The sequence below is a fragment of the Electrona antarctica genome, assembly GCF_951216825.1.
Source record: "Electrona antarctica genome assembly, chromosome: 6".
Taxonomy (NCBI): Eukaryota; Metazoa; Chordata; class Actinopteri; order Myctophiformes; family Myctophidae; genus Electrona; species Electrona antarctica.
This window is the reverse complement of record NC_136811.1, coordinates 36,449,935-36,472,660: the sequence shown is the minus strand read 5'-3', so window position 1 is coordinate 36,472,660 and position 22,726 is coordinate 36,449,935. Positions and strand designations below refer to the sequence as shown.

General features: G+C 43.3%; 1 protein-coding gene across 2 annotated transcripts; it reads left to right on the top strand.

Annotated features, from left to right (window-relative positions):
- Positions 1-920: 920 nt before the first annotated feature.
- On the top strand, positions 921-22,167 carry phldb3 (pleckstrin homology-like domain, family B, member 3). 2 transcript variants are annotated; one of them, XM_079504596.1, is made up of 15 exons: positions 921-1,290; positions 6,985-7,133; positions 7,280-7,390; positions 7,673-7,810; positions 8,734-8,862; positions 10,981-11,178; positions 13,372-13,482; positions 14,662-14,763; positions 14,868-14,949; positions 15,809-15,974; positions 16,780-16,867; positions 17,580-17,732; positions 18,734-18,941; positions 19,156-19,241; positions 21,452-22,167. In XM_079504596.1, exons 2-15 carry the CDS (start codon positions 6,987-6,989, stop codon positions 21,584-21,586), a joined length of 1,854 nt encoding a protein of 617 aa, XP_079360722.1. In that variant the 5' UTR covers positions 921-1,290; positions 6,985-6,986; the 3' UTR covers positions 21,587-22,167. The 2 variants fall into 2 exon arrangements, with proteins under 2 accessions (XP_079360722.1, XP_079360721.1); XM_079504595.1 differs by having other exon boundaries at positions 925-1,290; positions 18,731-18,941.
- Positions 22,168-22,726: the final 559 nt, after the last annotated feature.

The window sequence follows — 22,726 nt, the reverse complement described above, 5'->3', positions numbered from 1 at the left end:
CGTACACTTAAACCCCAAGGTATCCTTTCTTGTATTTCCAAGCAATGCTATATTCTCTTCCCACGTGAATATTGTTTACCCGAAAAGGTAATTGTATCTGCTTCTGCGGCTGTGAAATGCCTGCAAGTGTTTTGAACTCACTTGAAAGGCACATGGCAGGCTGACAGAATGTCTCTGTGGCTGCTGTGAACTTATGACTGACTGAGTGAACAATATCTGGTAAAAGAGCAAAGAAAAGTTCATTATCCATGTCACATGCACGTTGCTAGCACACAAATAAACACACACGGTCCAGCTGTCTGTCAGAGGCAGACAACCCTTCTCTCTCACCTAGCTTATGCTCCATCAGGCACACCTGTAGGCCTACCACATCAGGGGCGTGACCGACCATGTATGTATTAGTGTTACAAGTGGAAGATAGGCTATGGTGTTTTGGTGGCAGTGTTTTTTTTTCATAGAAAAGCCCTGTTTGGCTTTTGAAAAGAAAAGATGCCACTGCCAGCTGTTCTTTTACCCACTCTGTCCCCCATCTGCTCAGCCTCAGGTTAAGCCCCCCCCCCCACACCATCCACTTAAACAGTTTGCCACCCTGAACGTCCTCTGCCCATACTCTCCCACACGTCACTGGAAAAAATAATCTATACTCATTCAGAAAGAAGCTGTGAGGACTCGGAGGCGGTAGGGCAGTGTGATAAATGCTTTTCAGTGAAGGGAGAGGGGTTCTGCTCTAAGCAATAAATAACCAAGGGTCGAGTCTGAAAGGCGGAAGAGGTGTGTTGGCAACTTGGCACTGTGCCCAAGTCAAGTGACATTGTAACGACGTAGAACTATAGCTCCTGTAACAAAGAAAGTAAAGTGGTGTCGTCGCGCCAGTTCTGTGAATAAAAGTCCCACTACGGTGGGGACTGTACTGAAACTGGCGGTGTTGTTTCGAGTCGAGCCGCGCGCTTCACACAAAAAACTTTAGTGCCCGCCTCCCTTGCTCTCGCACATGCACTAGTACATTCCATTTCACCTGTTGACGCCGACAGCTCAGTGAGCTGCCACTTTTCATGGGAAACTATTTGGAGAGATTGAATCAAATCAAGCGAAGATAAAGATATCAAGGCGTAAGACGAAGCTGTCCATCCATACAGAAAACAAAGCAGAAACAGTGGACTGGACGGACGCTGAGAAAGTGAAAGCGCGCTGAAGTTCACCCAGTCGCTCTTCTTGACTTGCCAGTTGCCACAATATGCAGTTATTGAGGAACTATATCACTTTTCACTGAATTTCTGTCCGTTTTCTCAGGTAAGGTTTATTTCTCTGTGCCACTACCGTTCGTAACGAGTAGTTTCAAGTGAAGTTAACGACTTAATTTGTCACATGTTCACGTATGTTGACCTATTTAAGATGACAGAAACACTGAAATAATTTGTTAATTCATCTTTAATGGTTATTATCAAAGATGAATGAACAAACTTGATGTGTAGGGCGATCGAGTCGTCAATTAAAGTTTGGATTTCACATTTAGATAATTAAAGTTGCCAATTTAGTTTTTGTTATGCGAAATTACCTGCGCGCCTGCGAATGCCTACACACTTTCTTTGTCAATGAACAATCGTGGCTGATGCAGAATTACACTACTAACTTGTACGCGCCCTTTGCCCTAAATATGAGACATGATTAAGATATTTTTTTCATTAGGCATATGAGTTGCAATGGCCTGTTATTTATGAGTCTATACCTACAATAAGAATCATTATCCCATGGCAAGCTCAGTTTACGTTAACTCCCACTTTGTTTACAATGTTCTTGTGATATCCCCCGTTATCCACCCTCATCAGATTCAGAACAGAGCATAAACAAAGGGTGGGAGTGTATAGGGAGTGCTGCTGAGTGAATGAATTTCCCTGGGAGGGTTGGTGTCATGGGAATTCATAGGTTTGCGTTCAGTCATTCTCTCACACGCCTTGTTTTGGCCATTATGAACAAATCTATGTCTGAGCCCTTCCTCCCAGACTGTCATTAATGGCTCACTAGTTCCCTTGCATCAGGAGAGAAATTCTCAGGCAAATGGAATCTCTGTTGGAGCTGTTGAACGAGCACCAACGCCAGCAATAGTTACACGGGAGCCTGTGCCAATTAGTGCTGCATTGAGCACATTCCGTACTATACTATGCACAAACAAGATAGCCTAATGTGTATTACTCTTACTGAATGTAGAGCAGTAGCCTACAGCAGTTGTGCAGAGTATGCAAAACGTTCATCCATATAATTTAAATATGGGCATATGTATGCTTAGCCTGTATAAAAGCATAGTTTTTACTAGTTTGCATGTAATAACCATTTCTGACACATCCAGGGACTCTACCTCACACATCACAATAGATTTGATGATAAAGTTAAAAGTACATTAAAACCAATAAAAATCTGCACACCAGTATATTGCTCCGATTGTGGGTATTTTCTTTGATAAAGTACATTGCCACAGAATATCCTACAACCACCTGTGTTCTCAAGCCACCAGTTAGCAGTGAATACATTTTATGCCCTTGCCTTGCCCCTAGGTAAATGGTAAACGATCAAGGACCAAAAGAGACCTAGTGTTTCTATGACAGCTTCCTGCCTGCCGGCTCTCAGCCAATAGCTGTGTGCAGTGGGAGCTGAGGTCACTGGGTATTCTGGGGCACTTGATATGTCTGATGTCATTGTGCTCCTTCATGGCAGGATGTCATCGTTTGTAAAGAAATTGGAAATGTGTCTGGAAATATTGCGTGAAACACTGACTGACTGATGTCATGATGTTGAGTCTATAATTGATTTGACAGACTAAGGCTTAGAGATGGGTCTATTTGACTGAAACGACAACCTGTAATTTTGGCCTGTAAGTAATATGTCTCTTGCCCTTCCAGTCCACTGGCCTAACAACTGGAGCTGGTCTTGTACCCTCTGAAGATGGAACAGAACCAACATACTGCAGAGTAAACTAAATATAACATTTGCTTAGATTGACTAATGAAGTGTTATTGTCGTGCAGCCAATGTCCTTACAGGATTTATTGCTGACCGTGGCTCTGCAAAAGTCATAGCCAAGATATCCGATGGCCAACTACGGGACCTTCAACCAATCTGTGGTTCCCTGATTATGCAGATCTTCCTAAAATGGAACTAGAGAAAGCTTTTGTCTTGAGGGCAGTTTTTAACAAATACAATGAAGTAAATGTGGTGGTGAAAGTACTGCCAATGTGGAATTTCTGCTTTAGCCCACATGACTAGTACCCTCTTGTCCTTACAGGAAATACCAGTAAAGCTCAAAAGCACCAACAGATTAGGCCCTATCAAGACTACGGTCAGTTCTATTTAGACTATACAAAAGCCCTAAACAACCATGTTTCTGCCATAGCAAGATTTTTATATTCACTCTAATCAAGAGAATCATGAAGCATAGGTTCAATTAACTTTTTGAATTAATCATTGAACTGATACTGACTTGACTAATGACTATGACCCAGGCTTCTGTGCATTAATTTAATTCAAATGCCTCGGAAACCCATCCATCCATCTTCAACCGCTTATCCGTAGTCAGGTCGTGGGCTCCACCAGCGTCTTCCAAACTTCCCTCTCCAGAGCAACATTAGTGACTTCCTCCTGGGCGATCCCGAGACGTTCCAAGGCCAGTGAGTCGATGTATTTCCTCCAACTGCGCCTTGGTCTGCCCCGGGGTCTCCTCCCAGTGGGACGTACCTCGAGGACCTCCCTAGGGAGACGCCCGAGAGGCATCCTAACCAGATGCCCGAACCACCTAAACTGGCTCCATTCCAGGCGAAGGAGCAGCGGTTCTACTCCGAGACTCTCTCGTGTGACTGAACTTCTCACCCTATCTCTAAGGGAGATACCAGCCACCCTTCGGAAACCCAGACGTTTTTATTTCCAGAAAGAAAATGTGATCAAATGTGGTTAGACTCTACTAGGATCAGCTGCAAATTGCAGACAGGTGTTTTTTTATGGCTGTTTTGAAGGAGGGTAAGGAGTCACACTTTTTGATGTCTGTTGGTAGGGCATTCCACATTTTGGTGGCATAGTAGTAAAACAAATGTAACGCCATGTTTGTGCCGAATCTGGATGGAAAGAGATCAGTGAACAAAGTCTTATAATGTTAAAATGTGTGGAGTGAAAGGATGTTCAGTATGGACTATAGGAGATCAAATGCAACTGAAATTAGAACAGTGTGGCCTGTGGCCATAGGGTCGGAGAAACTTCACAGTGTGGATTGTCAAGTGTGATGTGAGAGTAAACTTGGCTGCTTTGAGCACATGGTGAGATAATGTGACAGAGATAGTGGCATTCCTCTCTCCCTAGTCCCCTCTAACTCCTGTACTCCTTCACATTTGGTGTGTGTCTTGTGTGTGTGTGTGTGTGTGTGTGTGTGTGTGTGTGTGTGTGTGTGTGTGTGTGTGTGTGTGTGTGTGTGTGTGTGTGTGTGTGTGTGTGTGTGTGTGTGTGTGTGTGTGTGTGTGTGTGTGTTTTCTGGGAAGTTATAATATGCTGTAGCACACACACACAGACACACACACACTCTTGAACTCTGTTTATTCTCTTTCTCTAATCTCCCATGCCACTCCCCTGCTATCTAGACCAATTAGTGTGGGCTCATTAAAACAACATTTTGTCATTTAATCTTCCTCTCCATCATGTTTGCCTCCCTTTGCTGCATGACTTTGCTCTCTTTTTGCCTCTTTTTGCTATCCAGCCCACTCTTTCTCACTCACTCCCCCCCCCCCCACACACACACACACACACACACACACACACACACACACACACACACACACACACACACAATCATGCACTCATTCATTCATTCTCTCTCACTCTTGTATGTGCATTGTGTTTGTTTAGCCTTCTGTTTGTTATGTTTGACATGTGCCTGTGTTGACATGAAAGCGTGGACTTTACTCGTGAATGCCTCTGGGTTGTACTGGTGGTGATACTGTATCTGCTGCTCTGAACTTTATCTAGCCTAGAGGTCAGGTGACAAACACTGGTTTTACTTAAAAGCTGACAGCTTTTATTGGAAGCATGAGCATCCCATGACGTGCAAGCATATAGAGTAATTTGATGTGGCATTTAATGTAAGTTATCATTTAATGTACCAAAGTAATGTACAGTATATTTGCAATCCAACCATATTATTTATCATAATCGGCAGTGAAAACACAGGAAGGGCTTCGTTCTAAAAGCTGCCAAATGTCTATATATTTTGGATATACTTATTAAAAAACTTTGATGACAAAAAATATATATATATTTTGGATAGAACATTTTAATTTTTTTGCACTTTTAGAAGCAGCTGTCCTGTTGTGTAGTTTTTGAGTGGTGCAACCACTCCCTTACGGAGCTATGTGTGTGGGTGGGTGGCTGGGAGAGCCCGCCTGGGGAGCAGGCGAACAGTTGCCCCACGTGTAGAATATGACCGGTCGAAGTGTCCATTTCACGGGGGAAATTCCATCGTCAATAGCAGTTTTCCTTTTCTTTTTTTAAATGATAATTTTTCCCATTGTTTATATTGCATCTGCAACTTCAAACCTGTAGAATAGTGACACGCCCACTTTGGTTTCCAGTATTTTTTGGTTCCAGTTCTGATTCCGAACCAAGTTTTCAGGGTTCAGAACCAATTCATTTTCAATGGAAACACTCAATTAGACGAGAAAAATAGAACAGAACTGGTTCAACCCTGGTGCAAAATATAATGGTCCTCCACCCGGGCGCGTTCCTGTGGGCATGGAAATTTCGGGCACCCCCACACGGAGTTGCACCACTCAGTTCACACGGGTGTGATTTTTTTATGTTGCACTAATTCTGCAAAAACAATGACCCCTCGGGGACTAATACATTTGAAGTCCGGCACACTGCAAAATACTCAACTATAATGTCACTCTGAGATTGTAAAGGGTTATTTTTGTACTCTTTCTGGGTTTAATGAACACTTGCTGCGAACTCTGCCCTCCCTGCCTCTGTGTGCCAGTCCAGCTGGTGTTTGGAACCCCTCACTCAAATACAGCATGTGGGTTGTATATTTATCTTGATGCTCCTTCTCCTCTGCCACCCCCTTCCTTCTTTCCATTGCCTGTAGCCTAATAAGGTCTGGATGGAGAAAAAGAGAAAATAAAGAGAGGACAGAGTGCCTGAGGAGAGGGTGGGAAAGGGTTTGACAATGGGAATCAAGAGTATTTTCCCACGTGTGTGTGTGTGTGTGTGTGTGTGTGTGTGTGTGTGTGTGTGTGTGTGTGTGTGTGTGTGTGTGTGTGTGTGTGTGTGTGTGTGTGTGTGTGTGTGTGTGTGTGTGTGTGTGTGTGTGTGTGTGTGAGCATTGTGCATACTGTACAGTATGTACAGTACTGTACATATAGCTTGAAATATACCCATAACAACAACAACATGTACTGTAATGCACTTTGATGTTACGGTTTTAACGATATTCGCTCTGGTTAACACACTTAAGCGGAGCAGATATAGGATTACACCATGAAGAGTCCTTCAAAGTGTTTAACCCCTTATTTTATATGCATTAATGCATATCTGTGGGCAAAGTTATGCTGTAGTATTGCATTGATCAGTCTTGTGGTGTTTATGCACCTCTCACTATGATGCACTTAAAAGGCCATGTATACCCCTGTCCTTAATGCAAACCCTGAAAAACAACCCAAAACCACCTCCCACCTTTCTTATACTATTACTTCCCATTTACCTCTCAAGGTGTTTTCTCTATTATCACCAGCCCAGTTTCTGTAATCCTGGAGGGATTTCAGTGGTTAATGCTTTAGGTCAGGGCTTGTTATTACTCAGCTGTGATAGCCCCTCTGTGATCTGTCACCTGATCCCTCGCACGCCTTCAATCAGCCACTGGATCAGATTACCACAACATTTAGTCAAGTCATGCCAGCAGAGGCCCCCTAAACTTTACCTCTCATTAAGTATCACCCCCACCTCCTCCTGACCTCAGAAATGCCCCGGCACACTATGGACAGCTCCAGGAGCCAATGGGAACCAGGGCTGAGGCCACCGTGGATCACACAAGTGGCTGGAGGATGGAGTCCAACCTCATCGGGGGCAGAGTCTGATACGGAGAGCAGCAGCACAGAGAGTGAGAAGGTAAGTGAATGTCTGCAACTCTGCATCCAAGTGATGCTTTTTTTTTTTAATGTTTTTTTTTGTGTGGCTATTGTATATTTCTAATGTAGCGTTCTGAATTGATGATTTTGTATGGTCAGCTATATAACATTTTCATCCACTCACAGTCCCGTACCAAACATCTAGAGGTGGGGTCAGCAAGGGTCTTGCCATCGCCCTCCATGTTCCAACAGCGAATCACAGAGATCGATCATCAGAAGGAGGAACTAAAGATTGAGGTGAGTTGATGAATGAAACTATGTGTCACTGATGACAACTCTGGAAAATAATTTGTCATGATGTCTACAGGAACATGCTTGCTGGCCATTGTTGGGGCCCGTTTGCCAGTGAACAGAGAGTCAAATCTGTTGCACAGGATAGTTGAATAAAACGTCTTCAGCTTCACGTTGCAGCCATATGCCATTTCCAGATGCCAACATACTCACAGTGAAATGGCATAGTCATCTGTTTCTCGGGCACCATTCACTGTCTATGATTATGATTATCTACTGTCCTCTCAGCTGCAGCTGGAGATAGCCCTGCTCCAAGGCGAGTTGCAGACGGAGAGGAAACAGCTGCACAGACACACACAGCAGCTACAGGCACTACAGAACGAGGCCAAACATATTGAGAAGCACAGACACACCGACAGACACAAAGTAAGAGACACTCCCTTCAGGTATTGTCTACCTGTCGTGTTTTACAGTGGTTCATAGTTGCCACACATGACGTGGGGAAGTGACTTGGCATGCATTGCACACGAACATTTTCCTATTGTGTGAATAATATACACAATTGTATGTAACCCTTTTGAGTTAATCACATAGAGGGTCAACCGTCCGTCTTTTCTGAGAAAAAACTGGGTGAGACGAAGAACACATTTTTATAACTAGAAATGCACTCTGTCGAGGTGCCAACTTGCACAACTTGCACAAGTAGGCAAAGTCTACATGGCCAAGTAGGCCATACATGGCCTACTTGTGCGCAAGCAGAGCGCGCCAGTACTGCTACTAACTAATGTCTATTACAACTGCTGTTCTAAATCCTTTAGACCCGTTATTGTCCTTATACCAACCTTGAAACGTACCTTAGTTACGTCACCATCAACAGCCAATTAGGGACCACCATTCTTACCCCGACATACATATACACATACCCAGCCGATCACCAAACGTATCTTAGTTAGTCATCAAGAATGGTGGTCCCTTATTGGCCGGTGGACAACACCGACATGTCATACAGTGGACAACACTGACATACATACCCAGCCGATCACAGTACTTGCGCGCTCTGCTTGCGCAAGTGGAAATGTGATGCCTTGGAGCCATAATCTCTTTCTATAGCAGAGGGTATGCAGTCTCTTGATCAGCAGCCATTAGTTAGACAGAAAGAAGCCAACTTAGCGTCCAACACATTACAATAGCTGCCTTCAATAAACTGAACGTTATGTTGACTTCTTCTACACTTATACTACTAGCATTTATGAAAGAAAAGTGACTTGCTATTGTGCTTCACATAAAACTGAAGATGAAATGTAATTAGCAACAGAATAAAAACATTTCAAACTTAACTGTGACTTTAGGAACGAGAGAGCCTGGAAAAGGAGAGGAGCAGAGTGGAGGAGTTCAGGAGGTGCTTTGAGGAGAAGGAGAGGCTGATCCCCAGTCAGCCAGAGAGCCAGAGAGTGCAGCTGGCACTGCAGCTACAGCAGGTGATGGCCTGATCTGCACAACAGCCACATTTACAAATGACTGTCTAGCTCCTATCTTCACTACTGTATACAGACTACAGCAACATTGAGCAACTGGTATTAGACATTTTAAACTACTGTCACTCATCATTGTCTCCACCAGGCTGAAGGCATAGGGAGAGAGTATGTTTTGCACGTGTGTGTGTGTCCGTCCGTCCGTCCGTCTGTTACCAGCTAATCTCCGGCACCTTTAACCTGGTTGATTTTGCACACACACTCCCTGGATGCCAACAATGAACCTCTGCCCCAAAGTTTCCAGAACGGCCTCTTATAGCGCCACCAGGAGGCCGACTTTTGAAAAACACATTTTTGGATATTACTCCTCCAGATTCTGTCCAAGAATCCCACAAATCGTTACACACTATCTCTATAGTCATGTGTTCAAGACGGATCTGTGCGATATTTCATATTCCATCCGAATTGGCTAACATTGGCTTTCAAAGTTTGCAGGATTTTGAACAAAAAGCCTCAAATCATGAATGCAGCGTGCAATTTACGTGAAATCTTCAAGGACTTTCCTACTAGGCTGAGGAATATATCCCACCCTTTTCACATTGGCCTGTTATAGCTCCACCAACAGGTGGATTTTTGCAGAACACATTTTTGGAACAAAATGCCTCAAATCATCCAATTGCCATCCAAGGCGTAAGAGAAAATGTTACCCTTTTCACATTGGCCTATTATAGCGCCACCAGGAGGCCACAACCTGACCTGCCCTGGTGGAGACCTGTGCCCTGAGGGGCACCTTTTCTAGTTATATACTACTATAATATACAGTTCAATTTGTACCTTATTTTGGTTATTGCCAAGCTGGTACTGAGGAAGAATGTATGGATCTCAAATTACTTACTTAACTTAATCCTCTTCGTGCTGGATTAAACATAATTACAGATTATTTGTAATTTTAAAAAATTAAGTTGTGTTGTTGACAGTGTCACAGAAATGAAATGAAATACATCTGCTACTCTGTGAACTGCCTTAAGGACATGGTGATGTGTGTCATGATATACTATGTTGACGCTTGACGGTGCTGCAGTATACTATATATATATATACAGTATATCGTCTGTCTGTCGCACATTCTAGCTGTGTGCCTTTCAGTGATTGCGCAGTACCTGTTTTACCTGATGTGTCTGAGCTAAAGACACAAACAGACTGTTTTACCTGATGTGTCTGAGCTAAAGACACAAACAGACTGCTTATTGTACCTGGTGTCTCTCAGAACATAATGATGACAGAGACATGGAACTTGTTTTATGGGTTGCATTTAATGAATGGTTCCGTTCCACCCAGTGGCTGTTTGTTGTTCCATGCTTTGTGAAGTCACAAGTGAACTGTTTAAGGGCATTTGACCAAAACAGGTTTGTTACCTATTTGCTTTACGGAGCAAAGGGCATACTGTAGATGAAAACAAGTGAAAGAGAGAGAGATCTCCATGCTGGCTCGCTACTGTTTGACATCACATTTTCTCACTCTGTTTTCACGTGCATGTCCTGTCTTGTTTTCTTTGTCTTATCTTTTGTCACTTCTGTGCTTCCAGTGTTATTGTCTTTGTTTATACTTCCGATGTGAACTTGGAACAGTGAATGCCGATAAGCATTGTTTGATTATTGAAATGAAAAGGAACTTCTAAACCTCTATGGATTAGCATCTATCGATAATCAAAGTTGTACTCTAAATTCCATTAGAATTACCTTGCTTTTACCAGTGATCAATTATTTTCTTGTAAACAGTAATAGCAGCAAAAAAATATATATATATACTTTTCAAAGCATGGCTTGCCAGTTCACACTTGTAAAAGAGACTGAAGTCCCTTGTCTTTTTTGAGTGGTGCAACCACTCCTATAGACAGCTATGTGTGTCCCTGGGTCCCTGGCTGGCTGGCTGTGTCCGAGCACGAAAATAGCGTTTGGTTGGTTTTCACCACCAAGTGTCACTGTTGTGCAGCCTACACACACATTGAATTACAAACATTTGGACAGTGAAGTTCATTCTCTTCCAAAACGGAATCATCATTTGCCAAGAAGATCTTCCAATGTACATTAGAAGCCTTAAAACAAATTTGTCTCTCTTGTACAGGAGAGAGAGAAGATGGAGGCTGCAGTTCGGACCTTTGATGACTGGGAGTTCCGTGTCTTGGAGCAAGAGACACACATAGATGAAGAAGAGGAGCAGAATGAGGAGGACAGAGGAATGGAAGTGAGGAAAGAGCGAGTGGGAGAGGGAGAGCTGGAACGGGAGATCTCAAATCAGCAGCATGCTATCAACACCACACAGGTAAGCTGTTAAACAGAGAATTTCACAGCTGCTCCAGACTTGTTTTACAAGCTTATCTACGTTGTCATGTGCTCTTAGTCACTGTTTACTGTGGTTGGCCAGCACCCAGCACGGGATTAACTGCTGCTCAGTCCATTGAGTGCATTAGTGTGAAATAGGGCTTTACACACACACTCTCTCTCTCTCACACACACACACACACACACACACACACACACACACACACACACACACACACACACACACACACACACACACACACACACACACACACACACACACACACACACACACCACACACACACACACACACACACACACACACGTGTTGTCTTTATCTCTCTTTCTGTCACTTTCTTTTACTTTTACTCTCACTGTAAAGCAAAGTATTTTCATTCTAGTAGAATGATGTGCCTCAGTTGTTTTTAAGCATAATTAATTCATGCAAACATACACGCATGCACGTGCGCACACACAGCTCTTTGTTTCCACAGCCGCCAGGGCGTGTTTGAGGGACCGTCCCTCAAACTGCCCCCCCCCCCCTTCCACCACCTCCAAACAAACACTGACATGAGCGTGAACTCTTCTCTCCTCTCACTCACCAGAATCACCCTGTCGTCAGTAATGACATTAGAGGCCGCCCTGAGAACCACAAAGGGGAATGATGAAAGAGAGGAAGAACAGGAGGTGGGGTGGGATTGGTTACAGGTGAGGAAGATGGGGAGACAAGGAACGATGGAGAATGAAACAGGAATTACTAGCAAAGTTCAGGGCTGGTCCATCAACTAAGAACTGAAAGAAAGACAAATGGGAGACAAGACAACACAGAAGTGGAGTTTTCACAGAGGGACTGACATGGGGATTTGAAGAGGTCTTTACCGCAGGGTGACCATGTTCAAAGATTTTGAAAGGCTTTTTGTATTTTGGTGCACATTGTTGGTTTCTATGACTTAGAATTAGAATTAGGAAGGATTAGAAGGGCACTCGGGTAGCGCATGGGTAAAGTACCTGCCCATGGGTAAAGTACCTGCCCATGGGTAAAGTACCTGCCCATGGGTAAAGTACCTGCCCATGGGTAAAGTACCTGCCCATGGGTAAAGTACCTGCCCACCACTGTGGAGTCTAGGGGTTTGAACCCAGCATGGTACTTCCAGCCTTGCCAATCGTCTATACAAACACAATTGGCCCATGTTCACGGGAGGGAAGCCGGTTGTAGGGAGAGTGATCTTTGTCACTGCACATGGTCCTATTTAATTGGCAGCACCTGTCAATGGGGAATGTTGAGCAGGATGGGGATTGGGGAATGTTGAGCTAGTAGAGGCGTAGGACGGAGGCATTACCTCTTCCCGGTAGGGGCTCCTCAATGGCATGTGAACCAGTAGGTTACAGCAGTGACAGAATTAGGATTAGACGGGTATTGGCTTAAAGTCCCTCAAAGTACATGACTGAGCTTTTTATCCCTGAAGTGATATTCTAAGTCACCTGACCAACATTTGTACATGTAGTGTGGCAGACTGTAAAGGGTTTTTTCCACACATATTTTGTAGACGGTAATGATAGCAAGGCCTGAATTTCCATCCAAATTTATAAACTAAACTATTAATGTGAATACACCCAGAATTTAAATAGATTCCAGATTGTGTCTCTTATGGTTTGAGAAGCGAGGCAGACTGCAGAGAGAATGAGAGCTGAGAGCTGAAGAACAGATGGGATTGTATGTGGTGGAGTTAAGGGAGTTTACTCAGCTGCACTGAAACCTCACTGGAGTTGACAGTTCATTGCTATACCTTTCTCTGTCTCTGTCTCTTTCTCTCTCTGACACATATGCTGTGTCCCAAAGGTGGAGACAACGAGCACAACATTGATGTCAAACAATCATCTGTCACATTGGCGAGCCTTTTAGCCTTGCTCTCATATATCGCTCTCATGCCCCAGCCCTTTAACTTGCAAATGGTTGTTTGATTTGCATTGTTCCTCCCCAAATGGACTGAGTTGCAATGACACACTGCATCGATTCACTGTCGTGTGATATTGTGTGCAGGAAAGTTTTGTTTACCTAATATTACAGCACATCATTATAGGCTACATTACATAACCTTGGCCCTAACAGCTAAAATGTCTGCTGTGGTAATGCATCTTTTGAATAGAATGCATGGCATTGTGTGCCGAGGGAATAATTCCCCTGATTTTCAGGAACGAGTCCAGCAGTTGGAGCGGCAGCTGAAAGAAATGGAGAGAGAGAAGGAGAGGGAGCTAAACGCATTGAGGAAAGAGAAGAGAGACTTGCTCCATACAACTCAAAAGGTAGGCATAAAAGACAAGTTTTACTGAGCTTCAGCATGTTAAACATCTTTTTGATTTAACTCTGTTTCCTCTAGTCTATACCATGTCTCTATCACCAGAGTCTGTTGATCTTCAGGTCAATTCCATTTATTCATCAAACTATTCACTCATTTGTTGGTTTATTTCTTCAATATTGTCCATAGACTCGTTTGATACGTTTAGCTCTTTTGTCACCATCTGTAACCTAATTTATTTATATTTAGTGGTCCAAAGTGTGTGGTTATGAGATGCTAATTGAACTGTGGTCAGGGTTTGTGGTGCAACCAATGGTATGCCTTTGATAAGAATTATGACAGCACCAGTTAAAACTAGGGGAGGAGACGGGGACAGGGAAGGAGTAGAGGGAGAGAGAGAGAACCTCAAGCTAGAGGGAGGGAGAGAGGGAGGAGTAAGAGATATGAGGGACGAAGGGTGACTGTCTGCTTTTGTATGACAGAGAGGAATAGAAGCTGGGAAGCAGTTTTTAAGTCCATGCAACAACAAAAAAGCAACGGTAAGCTCAAACCGATCAATTTATGGGCCTCTTTAGTGTGTGTTGTCAGGATTTCACTGAGCGGTTCTAGGTTAGGGAATGTACAGAGCTGGAGGGAGGGCAGAAGGGAGTGGCAGCCTACAGGAGGAGAGAGGGGCAGGCTGTAGGTCTGACTGTACAACCGGCTCTGTGTGACTACAGTGTGACTGTAACGTCCTGGTGCTGGATGATTATCGTGAGAACCTGCTGTATCAGGGAGAAGCTATGCTGAATACTCCTTCATAGCGGCCAGTGCTGGCATGCAATAGAGAGACAGACTAGAGTTAAACAAATGGCACATGTGCTGACTGAATTGCTCATGTGTTTGTGAGTCAGGGAGGGAGGGAGGGAAGGAAAGATAGTGAGAGCGATAATTCTTTAACTCATTAGGGCGATGCTAGGAAGTGGAGACAAGATTCCATTCTTAGTCATGTATGATATGTCTGTTGCTGTTCTCTTTGCCTCTCGCGGAGTATTTGTTACAGCTAAACATTGACCCCAGCTTTGTAGCATGTCTACTGGTGTTTTAGATTTTTTAGCCCGATTCATGACAGTTTAAAACTGTTTTTGTTGTTGTTTTACAGCAGAGTTTTTAAAGCTGAGTCTGACTTTGGTCACTCTTCTATCAGATTTTAAAAGAAAAGAAGCCACTCACCGATTGGTCAAACATCACAGGTTCCGCCCCCTGCATGATGTCACTTTCTCCGCCAACCATTCACAGTTCACCTCAGGTATGCTTTGCATCACCACAGATGGATGCATATTTGTATGAGGTTTAACGTCACCGCATTCATTTATGCTTATGTTTCACAACAATCTGCTACTTTTGTGCCAGGAACCATTTAAAGAATCTGCAAGTTTACCCCGACGACGAAGCTCACACCGCAAACTCACTGATAGGCCGCTTTCAGTACAAGGTGAGCTGCAATTGGCATTTATTAGTTTTCTTTTGTGATGTTATTAAACCAGGAGCACTTTGACCTGTAACAATGGGCCTTTCTCTTTCCATTCTTACCATTTTGTCCGTCTGTTTGTTCAGCTCCCTCCCTTTTCGTTTGAGTCGAAGGTGTGTCATATTATTGCTGTGCTATAAGCAAGACTTACCTGTATAGACCGGATGAGCCAGTAGAGTTTCTGTGTATTGGGTTGACTACTGTGACTCAAACTGAGTCACTGCTGTGAGTCAAACATTATACACACCTGACAGAATGTCAGGATAGTTAGATCTATGTTGAGGGCTGTGTGTGTGTGTGTGTGTGTGTGTGTGTGTGTGTGTGTGTGTGTGTGTGTGTGTGTGTGTGTGTGTGTGTGTGTGTGTGTGTGTGTGTGTGTGTGTGTGTGTGTGTGTGTGTGTGTGTGTGTGTGTGTGTGTGTGTGTGTGTGTGTGTGTGTGTGTGTGTGTTACTTATTACCTAAGAATGAGGCTAAAATTGTGAAAATAGCTGACCTACAGGGACAACATCTCGCATTATGGAACTGAGTGAAACTAAATGTAATGCCTCAACTCCTACAATTCCAAGTGCTTGTCGGGGCGGGGGATCCCCAGTTCACATTATGCTCATTTTGGGGGGCCACGGCCTGAAAAGGTTGAGAACCAATGGATTAGGTGCCGATTTTAATGTAATTAGTATGTAGATTCATTGCGTGATTCCTCCCTAAACATTCTCCCATCCTAGTATCTCATTGCTTTGCTTTCCTCGTGCCACCTTATGTAACACAATTTGCACCTTAATGCGTATTGTCCTGGTGTGTTTGGCTCTTCTCTTCCTCATGCAGGCCTGGTGAGGACAGAGCCAGACAGCCAGAGCCCAGAGGCCCTTGCTTCCCCCCTCACGTCCCACAGACTAAGCAATGGGCACAGCAATGGGCACCGACTTGGGCATAGCAATGGCGGCGGGCTCCTCACGCCGTGCAACAGCGCCAGCAGCTCTCGCGCTGCCAGGTCAGTTGTGTAGCTCTTTTGATGGATGTCAAAGGAATAGAAATACAGTGCGGGGGGTGAGGGTTGATACACTTGAAGACTTTTCATGGAGAGCACAGAAAAGGAATGTTACTGATACTACATTCCATTCTACACCGGACAGTCTTTGTGGATGTGAATGGTTTCTAAAAACGACATAAAGTTGGTTGAAGTTCTAAGTCTAAGTCACACTAGCAGTGTGCATATGACATTTTAATTTTTTACACATTCATGTGACCAGCCCATGACATCAGTGACGTTTCCTTGACTTCCATTATGAAATTAAAGTTAAATAATAGAGAACTTATGTAATTAGTATAAAGCATGAAGTGGAGGTACTTCTAGCCTACTGGCAGTTTGCACAATAAATCTAGGCCTGTGATAGGTACAATGGTTAGGCAGAATTAGCTCCTGACTGACACACACACACACACACACACACACACACACACACACACACACACAGGCACACCACATCTGTAAAAGAACAGAAATTTGGGAAAGTGAAATGATTATTATTACCGTTGATGGCAGTTCTCTATCTAAAAATACCAGGACATTTTATTTTAAATAATGCATATTAGCAGAATCTGTGTTTTGTTTGTAATTGTTTATATTCTATTAGTGTGATTTTTGAGACCTGCTTCTGCATGCAAAAAGAGTGAACGGAATCATTACTTCTGCTTCCACTCTCACAGCGCACAGACAAAAGATAAAGATGATCAATAATATTTTGACTTATATCATGCTCAACATTGCTTTAAACAATGTATTGTCATGCCCGCAGCCCGTGCCTGGGACTGCTGGACCTGGTGGAGATAGAGAAGAGGCTGAGGGAGGCCAAGGCGGAGAGAGAGAGACTGCTCAGAGAGAGGGTGAGTCACCTGCAGGAACACTGACTGACAGACATTCCTAATCGCCACCGACACACTGCATTAGACATGGCTGTCTGACCGTTGATGGACACCCACGCAACTCACACGTGACCACCAGACCAAGAAAACAGCCAGCAAGCAGACGGCTGGACGCCTCTTCTAATGCATGTATTCAGTATGGGCCACAAATTAGGACGGTAAATGTTCAGCCATATGCTTGTGATTTGGCTCTGCGGGTGAAGCCTTGTGAGTTCACTGCCAACTAAGGTTGTTTGCGATTAGATTGGTTGTTTTTCAAGTCGGCTTTACAACAATGTAGTCACTCTTTTTTTGTTTTAGGAAAATGGTAAATCAATCAACTGAATAAATCAACTTACTTCCGCTGTGGTGGTGTGAAATAATGTGCTTCTAATGTGTTTCTGTTTTATAACGTAAGTAAGCATAAAATGGCAGCCATGTGAATATAGCAGAACTCGATAACAGAACTCTGTATGGACTATGGACACAATGTTTTTACAGAGAGCACCATGCCCAATTGCCCATGTTTCATGCAACAGAGTTCTTTGATGCAAACCTTGAGGGGATATGTAAAAATATCTCAACCTCATTCGTGTGTGTGTGTGTGTGTGTGTGTGTGTGTGTGTGTGTGTGTGTGTGTGTGTGTGTGTGTGTGTGTGTGTGTGTGTGTGTGTGTGTGTGTGTGTGTGTGCAGGAAGAGCGGCGGCGTTTGTTGGTGGAGGAGAGACGACAGAGAGAGCTCAGCTCTCCCAGCAGGACAGAGCCATCAGAGACAGAGACACCACCGAGGACAGGCCCTGACCCACAGGAGCAGCCAACCCCCACGTCAGTCCCCACCTCCCCAGAGGTAACCAACTACAGCACCAAGAAGCCTATCTCACAGAATTTCCCCGCCCCCCTTAATACGCCCCCTTTCGGGGTTAGTGGTGATAGCGTGACGTCACTCCATAGACGCTTCATGTTAACAGAGGTAATTTAAGAAGTCTACAACTTTTGTTTTCTCAAGGTAAGGTTTGTTCTATCTGTTCGAGCTGATTTACCATATTGTTTGCTTCATAATAATATTGGTCTGTCACATTTTTACATTAGAAAATGTACTTAGATTCTCCAGAGAAAAAAACGTGTAAATGCTCATGTTAAAGTCACCACTATTTACCGGAAGTGGGCGTGAAAAACGGGCTGTGAGATAGGCCTAGTATCAGCCTCAAGTCAGACAGAGGCTAGTTCCAACTTACTACACATGGTGTAGATTTAATTGCCATTTTTGCCAGGTTCTTGAAAAGCGCCTGGACTACATTTGTACCAACCACTACTGACGACCGTAAAGATGATTTTAGTTGCGACCTTACTAGCGACCTAGTCATGATTGGCTGACTCCTAAGCCAATGATAGAGTCTGAATGGCATAAGAACGCCACAATGCGGAGTGAGTGGCAACAGAAGCTAATGTTATGAGCTAACTGGAGCTAGAGGACCACCATAACAAAACACAGTGAGTGAATCAACAAAAGAACGTTGGAAACGAACAAGAGCTTGTTGCACCTGGCAGTTATGACAGAGTCATACTTGTTTTTTCCTATCCATCGATCAGATCAACATGGCGTTGACTAAACCTGAGTTATACTTATTTGTGGGCGGGTGTCGCTCACCGAAAACAGCTGATATACAAGCTCACAAGTCGTCACAGTGTGACACGTGAGCTTGTTGATCAGCTGACACTGGCACGCAACCAAGTAGAAGTCAGGCTTAGGGGAACGGAGTGGACACTCAGTGTTTGTGTGTGTGTGTGTGTGTGTGTGTGTGTGTGTGTGTGTGTGTGTGTGTGTGTGTGCGTGTGTGTTTTCAGCAGCACAGCCTCCCCCTCTTCCTCTCTCCGAACTTTGACCTCCGGGCCCATGTGGAGTCGCTGGGTCACGGGGTGGCTGGGTGCATGGGTCTGCGCATGACCCCACGGCGCTGCGCCGGCTTTCTGACCAAACGAGGGGGCAGGGTGAAGACCTGGAGGAGGAGATGGTTCCTGTTTGACATGGACCACCGACGACTAGCGTACTACACAGGTCAGACAAGGCCAGCAGAACGAAGCCTGATTTATTAGTTGCACGCCAGTGTCACGAAAACAGCAGGTCTGCATGCTCACAATGCGTTGTGATTGGCTAAAATCAAATGAAGTCTTCTTGTGTAGTTCATGATGAATGAAGCCATTGCAAATCACAATTTTGTAGTCAGTCTATATTTACCACACACTGTACTCTCTCTGTTCTCATGCTGCAGACTGTGATGAGAGGAAACTGAAGGGGGTGATATACTTCCAAGCAATAGAGGAAGTGTACTATGACCATCTACGTACAGCCACAACGGTGAGTAAATCTGGGAATAAATAATAATAAGTGTGTCAGTTTAGGTTATGATCATTATAAACCTCCACTGCCCTTGCAGAAGGTTTTCTCTTTTCTGTTTTGATCAAACTCATGTTGAAATTATTTAAAAGTGAAAAAGCTGTTATAAGTGAGCACTTATAACAGGATTTGTACAGGGTCATAACCCCTGATGCTGCTGGTCAGATTGTTGACCAGCAGGATTTCACTTTTTCCCTTTTGAGTATTTACATAGGGATTTTGGTCTTTGTTCTTATATTTTGATTAAGGATACACAATATGTCGGTCATATACTGTAGCTAACAGTGACAATAATTGCGTTAAAATGTTAGCATTAGACAGATTAAAAATAAATCCAGATATGGGTGGCCTGGCACAGTGGTAAGTTTCTTGCCTACCACTGTGGACACTGTGGGTTTGAATCCTCTATACCAGGGGTTCTCAACGTTTTTGGCTGGGACCCACGAAAATGCTTTGGCCATGTCTCGCGACCCCCGCCCCACCCCCCTCCCCACCACCAATACAAATTGGCCGCTACAATAACCTTAATAATAGAGAAGATACATCATAAATACATACTGAAACCAGATATAATCATTAAGGAAAGTTTATGCATGCACTATGTGTACTATATGTAAACTCTAAATTTCCATTTTCCAGCCAGTCCGTTTTTTAATGTCTTTTTTTAAATATTTTGGGGACCCCCCAAATAGGTTGAGAACCCCTGCTCTATGGTACTAACGACTTGGTCAGGCTTCTATATGATCCCAATTGGCCATGTTCGCGTGAGCCATAAATACCTTCTTTTAACCTACCATTTGCAATGGCTTCTCAGCTCAGTCTGGGGTATTTATAATGCATATACTGTATCTAATGTGCGGCTGAGCATAGATATGATAACGCTCTTGACTGGATAGTCTGATCTCTGCTGCGAGGTGGTGGAAAATAAGTAAGTATACGGTATCACTATGATACAAGAGAACTGCCTGTAACTTGTAAGTTTTATTTTTGTAGAAGAGGCACACTAATATTGTTTATGCCGTTTGCTTTGATTGAATGATTGATTGAACATTTACGCCGTAATATGATTTGATTTGATTTCATTCTAAATAAAGTGTTCTAAATAAAGTGTTTATTATTGTGTAATTTATTTGTATGTGTAAACGTGAAACATTGTACTGTAAGAAGGTCTCTTTTCCCTTCACCTTTATCCTTTTTAGTATAATAGTATTAGTTTACTATAATTAGATTAATACACGATAATCAACACTAACACTTTATTTAGAAGTACACACCCAAATCAAATCATAGTACATCGTACACGTGTGTTCAATCAATTATTCAATCAAAGCAAATGGCATAAACAATATTAGTTTGCCTCTTCTACAAAAATACGCATGCCAAGCTGTCATTCTCTTGTCTTATTTTCCCAATGCTCATACGCATTTATAATATTCCTCAGGTTGATTCAGAACCATGAGGCTATATACCTATTCATCCACTAGAGGGCAGTCACACATTTTGTCTGTGTAGACTGAAAAACATAAGATAATTTAAGATTAGCAGCTAGTCAAACTGCTATCACTGCAGCTTTAATCAGGCCTAAAGATTTGAGCCTGACCCGGCCCAGTAGACAAACATTTGGCCTGAGCCCGGCTCGAATCCTAAGAAAGATGTGACCTTTTTTTTGTTGAACAGCAGTAGTCTTTTTCCTCTTCAAATATATTATTGGCTATTCATACGCATAGCTCAGCTTCACAGTCATGGAGCTCACACAGCATTTTTCTTGAAGAAAGAGGGACCATGCAGAGAAAGGTTTTCCCTGCCACTACTGGCTCTACAGTTGACAAAGGTCGCTAGAGGTATTGTAGTACCTTGAACCTACACTCTGAGCACTGACAGATTCGACAGACAAACCCCTTTTCATTTTACCCTGTCTGTAGGTACTGTACTTATGTCAAACCAAATAGGCACTTACCATGGGTACATTATGACTAATGTACATATATTCCTAGTCCTTACACACATATTCTTTATTACTTATTCTTTGTTAATGTTATAGCTGCTACAATGTTGAAGAACCAAAACCAAATCATTGTAATAACCGGCCAAAATCTCAATATTGTGCATTCCTACTTTCTATGTGACTTGACATTTGCAAAACCTTTTACTTGGTGTTTCCTTTCTCCCAGTCTCCAAGGCCCAGTCTGACATTCTGTGTGAAGACGTACGAACGCCTCTTCTTCCTTGTGGCTCCCAGCGCTGAAGCCATGAGGATCTGGATGGATGTCATTGTCACAGCAACAGACGAGCACAGTCGTTACTGACCTCAACTCTGTGAGCCATGATTGGAGCTACTGACCTGGCAACACACTGTATACATTGTTTACCATATCTAAGGGAACAGTTTGCTTAGTTTATCCTGCAAATCTCTGACCCGACTCAGAAGCTACTTTGAACCCAGGATTATGAGACCTTGCTTGGCCTGCATGAGACTTTAATGTGTGGTGGATATGAATGCCAAATGGTCAAAATGGAAGAGGATTCCTAGGTGATGTGGCAGGGTCAAGGGCACTGTTTTCCTGTAATGGTGCCACACAAGTGCTTGCACAAGTACACTACTGAACTGCTATATAACAGTATCGGCTTTTGATTCGCCAGTTTGGCTGACCGGGTGTCATTGTCATTTGGAGATTTCACTGTGTGGAACTTTATCTCCCCCTTGTGGTCAGAGTCAAGTATTACAGGAAGTGCGCACTACAAACTCTATTTTCTTCAGAAACGGTAACAAACACTGTGCATTCAGTTTTAATATTTAACTTATTTGGTGATGTATATATGGATGTGATTTATATTTGAATGAAAACATACACTGTTAAGACTGCACTATTAAAAGGATATTCATACACTAATTCATTAATTTCTTCCGTGCTGTATACGGTGCGGCTAGATTAGTCGCCTGCTTATACAGTACACCTTCCCTCACTGATTAATTTCCATGGGTCGAGATGGCAAATGGAACATGCCTTTTCCCAAATACTCCAAGCCTGATGTAGTCCCCAAGTGTAGTGTTCCTGCCCAATTTGTGACTGGTATACCTCCAAATGTAGAGGTCTTGGGTGCAATCCTTGGCATACTCAGTCCAACTACCTCCTCTCAGATCCGAGCAGCTGCGAAAACAAATCAAAAGTAGGCCTATACATACTATGTCATCACAAATATGAATAAAAGCCATACTATAGAAGATGGCTTGTCTAAAAGCCCCACTAATTACACTCAACCGGACCAAAGTTGTTTGAATATTTAGTTTGACATTACTATCCATAATAGCTGATATGTTCTGTGCTGCAGCTATACGCAAAACGTGAAATGCACTTAAGAAAAAGTAATTATATTCACCATGTGTTAAAGAAAATAAAAATGTCATGTTATCCTGTCATCAAAAACGTCATACAATACTAAGACTA

Coding starts and splice junctions, on each gene's coding strand:
- phldb3 (XM_079504595.1), top strand. CDS start 6,987: ATGCCCCGGCACACTATGGACAGCTCCAGGAGCCAATGGGAACCAGGG. Junction 14,764..14,867: donor CCATTCACAGTTCACCTCAG/GTATGCTTTGCA, acceptor CTTTTGTGCCAG/GAACCATTTAAAGAATCTGC. Junction 18,942..19,155: donor ACGACTAGCGTACTACACAG/GTCAGACAAGGC, acceptor CTCATGCTGCAG/ACTGTGATGAGAGGAAACTG.